General features: G+C 43.1%; 1 protein-coding gene across 1 annotated transcript; it reads left to right on the forward strand.

The window, feature by feature from the left end:
- Positions 1 to 1,107: 1,107 nt before the first annotated feature.
- Positions 1,108 to 1,419, forward strand: LOC309828616 (histone H4; the record flags this gene model as incomplete). Its single annotated transcript, XM_082664064.1, has 1 exon — positions 1,108 to 1,419. One exon carries the CDS (start codon positions 1,108 to 1,110, stop codon positions 1,417 to 1,419), a length of 312 nt encoding a protein of 103 aa, XP_082520190.1.
- Between the last annotated feature and the right edge of the window lie 2,033 nt (positions 1,420 to 3,452).

The raw sequence follows: 3,452 nt of genomic DNA on the forward strand, positions 1-3,452 counted from the left end.
CAGGATGGGGGGGAGGGGTGTCTTTTTTTTTTTTTTTTCAATTTAACTAGAGTGACTCTTACTGTGGAAATTTTTTAAAGTTGTCAGGAAGCCAGAGAAACTTTTTGATTTGAGAAATCCTTCTCTTCAAACCATATTCAGATCCAGTTCTGTTCTATTCGGCTTTTTTTTAAAAAAAGAATGAAAACAAAAATGGGATTAACCTGTTCAAAACACCCATAATCTCATCATAGGCCTCCCAGGGGAGGGCCCTGTAGGCTTTGTAATGACCTTAATCAAGTATTAGCCCTATCTTACTATTAATCCTGGACTCTACAAAACAAACGTATGTTCTTGTCTCTAAAACTAGAGAAGGTTGAGAAAGGATTAATGAAAGAAGGAAAGGAGCTTTTAGGAAATGCAGGCCAATCAGGCGCAGGCCAGGAAGAGGGTCCAGAGGTAACTGATTACCCAAGCCTAGTTTTAAATTCCTTCTCTCACGTGCATTTGCAGAAAAAGGAGTCACCCAGTACATGTTTGAATTGAGGAAGAGAAGAAAAGGAAGAAGTTTTAATTTGCAGTCGTTTGTCTACCTTTTTGTCTTTCCAAACACAGGTCTTTTAGGACGAGAGCCTCTTCATGGCCAGGCTTATATTTCGCCCCATCAAAATGCGTCCTTTAAAACTGAAACATTAAAAGGACTGAAAGGGAAAGTCCCTTGACCTATAACTCTATCTTCCTTTACACATTATTTTTACCTTCCCCAAGGAACCATGATCTAACATTAGTTACCAAGTTACCAAAAGGAAATGTGGAGTGAAGCTCTTTGCTCCGTGTCCTTGAGCTGAATATACTCAACTTGCAAACGCGCACGGAAGAAAAATAGTGCAGGGCAAAAGAAACTAAAGCTCTTCAGCTGATTGAAGGCCACCTCACATTACGGCCCGCCAGACGAAGAGCTAGGTATTCCGACCAATCAAAACATTGAAATGTTACTAAGCCCCTCCTTGCCCCACCCCTTGATGACCTAATGTGGAAAAGCCACCAGGGCTCTCGTTTTCAATCAGGTCCGCAAGAATGCTATTTAAAGAGCAGTGCTAAGTTCAAAAAGTTACTGTGACAGCAGCCATGTCTGGTCGCGGAAAGGGTGGTAAGGGCCTCGGCAAAGGCGGCGCTAAGCGTCACCGCAAGGTCTTACGGGACAACATCCAGGGCATCACCAAGCCAGCTATTCGTCGCCTGGCCCGCCGTGGTGGTGTCAAGCGCATTTCTGGGCTAATTTACGAGGAGACTCGCGGGGTGTTGAAAGTGTTTTTGGAGAACGTGATTCGGGACGCTGTTACCTACACCGAGCACGCCAAGCGGAAGACTGTCACCGCCATGGACGTGGTTTACGCACTCAAACGCCAGGGCCGCACCCTTTACGGCTTCGGTGGTTGATCACGGTATCGGCCGAGACAGACTTCGACATCTTCTAAAAAAACCAAAAAGGCCCTTTTCAGGGCCGCCCACAAACTCGCTGAAGGGCTGTTGAACGTTGCGGAGGTGTGTGAAAGCCAAATGTCAGAGCTAATTTAACATGCGAAGTATGGTCGGAAGCTACATTAACACGGCAGTTATGTAACTAAATACTTAGGGCCTTGCGCTTCACTAAGGTGTTAAACTTGGGTCTTTATGAAGAAAGTAGGCTTTCACAAACGGTGAAACGCGAAGTGATGTATAAGATTGGACCCATGAGAGAAATGTGCCTATTTTATGCATCTGGAAATATTAGAACTGTCCTTAAGTGGACGGCTGGAGGCATCCATGGCACAAAAGTTCACAGTATCACCCACACAACAGAGAGCTATGCAAATGAAGGCTCTTTGGGGACAAGCTTTCATTGGCTGGTTCTCAGTGTGGCGAAGAAACCACTGTTTAATTGCGGAGGGTGGTGTTACAAGGCTGTTTTCCTATTGGCCAAAACAAGTGGTTTCATACCGGTACCCGGAACTTAAGGGAAAACCTTCATTGGTTAACTTTTTAATCCGATGCAATCCAGGCGCTAATGGGCCCGAGGAACAAAGGCGCAGAGTGGCCGAGCCGCTTCTACACAGGTTGGAGTAGTGCCGGGAGGTCGGCTGGCTTCTGGACGGGATGAAGCCAGTTGTTCCTCCTTTCTCTTTGCGGTGATAGTCTGGGGTCAGTCCACTGCTGGACACAGAGAAGTAGCTCACTGCCTTGTCCAGCAAGTGAAGAATTTTCCTGCACTATCCCAACTCCAGCCTCAGAGGGAAACAGTGGCCACCTTATCCAAGCAAAGCAGGGCTGTGGCTGATTCTGTACAAATTGAAACCATTGTATTTAGTCGTTTTCCATATAGGATACAATTAATTTTTTTTTCTGTGGCCCGATTATACAAATGAATTCAGACAGGATATAGAACATGTTTGTATGTGTGACTGCATTAATTACGTAGTTTTGCAATGGGCTTTGTTCGAAGTCGCCCCCAATACCAAGGCCCAAAATAAGATTAACAGTATAAATTTATTTTATGAGGATCTTTAAGAACGCTAAATTACAAACTAAGTGAAAACAAACAACTGTTTAAAGCGGAAAAGATGCTTTAACTCCGACCCTAAGCGTTTCCTAGTACAAGCAGGTTTGTGATTTAAAGGTCACACCCTAATATTTGAACCTCCAACATCTCCACACGTTTTAGAGTTAACGTTTTTCAGCCTGTGTAGCACAATCTGAACAAGCCTATCATTCTCTTCATAAATAGAGAACAATTATATCAAGACTAATGATATTATCAAACCAAATTTTAATGTAACAGTATGTGCTTAATATATAGTCATCTGGTAACCACTTGCAAACTAATGAAGGTGAAAGGCATTTCAATATTCTTGCAAACGTAAAACGGAAACATCTGTGATTTATGCAACTAATCACTCATAGTGGAAAGAAATCTGTTTAACGAGAGGTAAACTTCTCACTAATCCAAACTGAGACCTTGGTTTCTGTATATTAACCCCTGTAAAGTCCATGGAGACTGAGTTCAGAAATCTTACATGGAAAGGCACATTAAGTCATATACTAGAGTATCATTAGGTGAAAAAACATGGTCAGGTATGGTTGGGCACGGAGCTGATCTCCTCTCCTCTCTCGGCTTAAAATCCAGCACTTTTCTAAGCATTTAGGAACTTACATACAAGGAATGTGCCTTATTTTTATTAGGATGGACAACCTAACTTTCTGGAACTGGGCAGTCAGCATACCATTAAGTATCCAAAGCTCTTCAGAGTCTGTACCGTTTGTCTGACAAGACACTTATCACCACATCACAATCTTGCTTATTGTCAAGTGATAAAGTTGACGAATAGTCTTTTCTTCCGGGGTCTTCTGAAAATGCAATGTCACACCCTCAAAATCATTTGAGTGGCTCTTAAAAGAGCCGTTGGGTTCTATGAAAACTGGCCGTTGCCAAAATG

This window comes from Grampus griseus (assembly GCF_964374135.1).
Source record: "Grampus griseus genome assembly, chromosome: 10".
In the NCBI taxonomy this organism is placed as follows: Eukaryota; Metazoa; Chordata; class Mammalia; order Artiodactyla; family Delphinidae; genus Grampus; species Grampus griseus.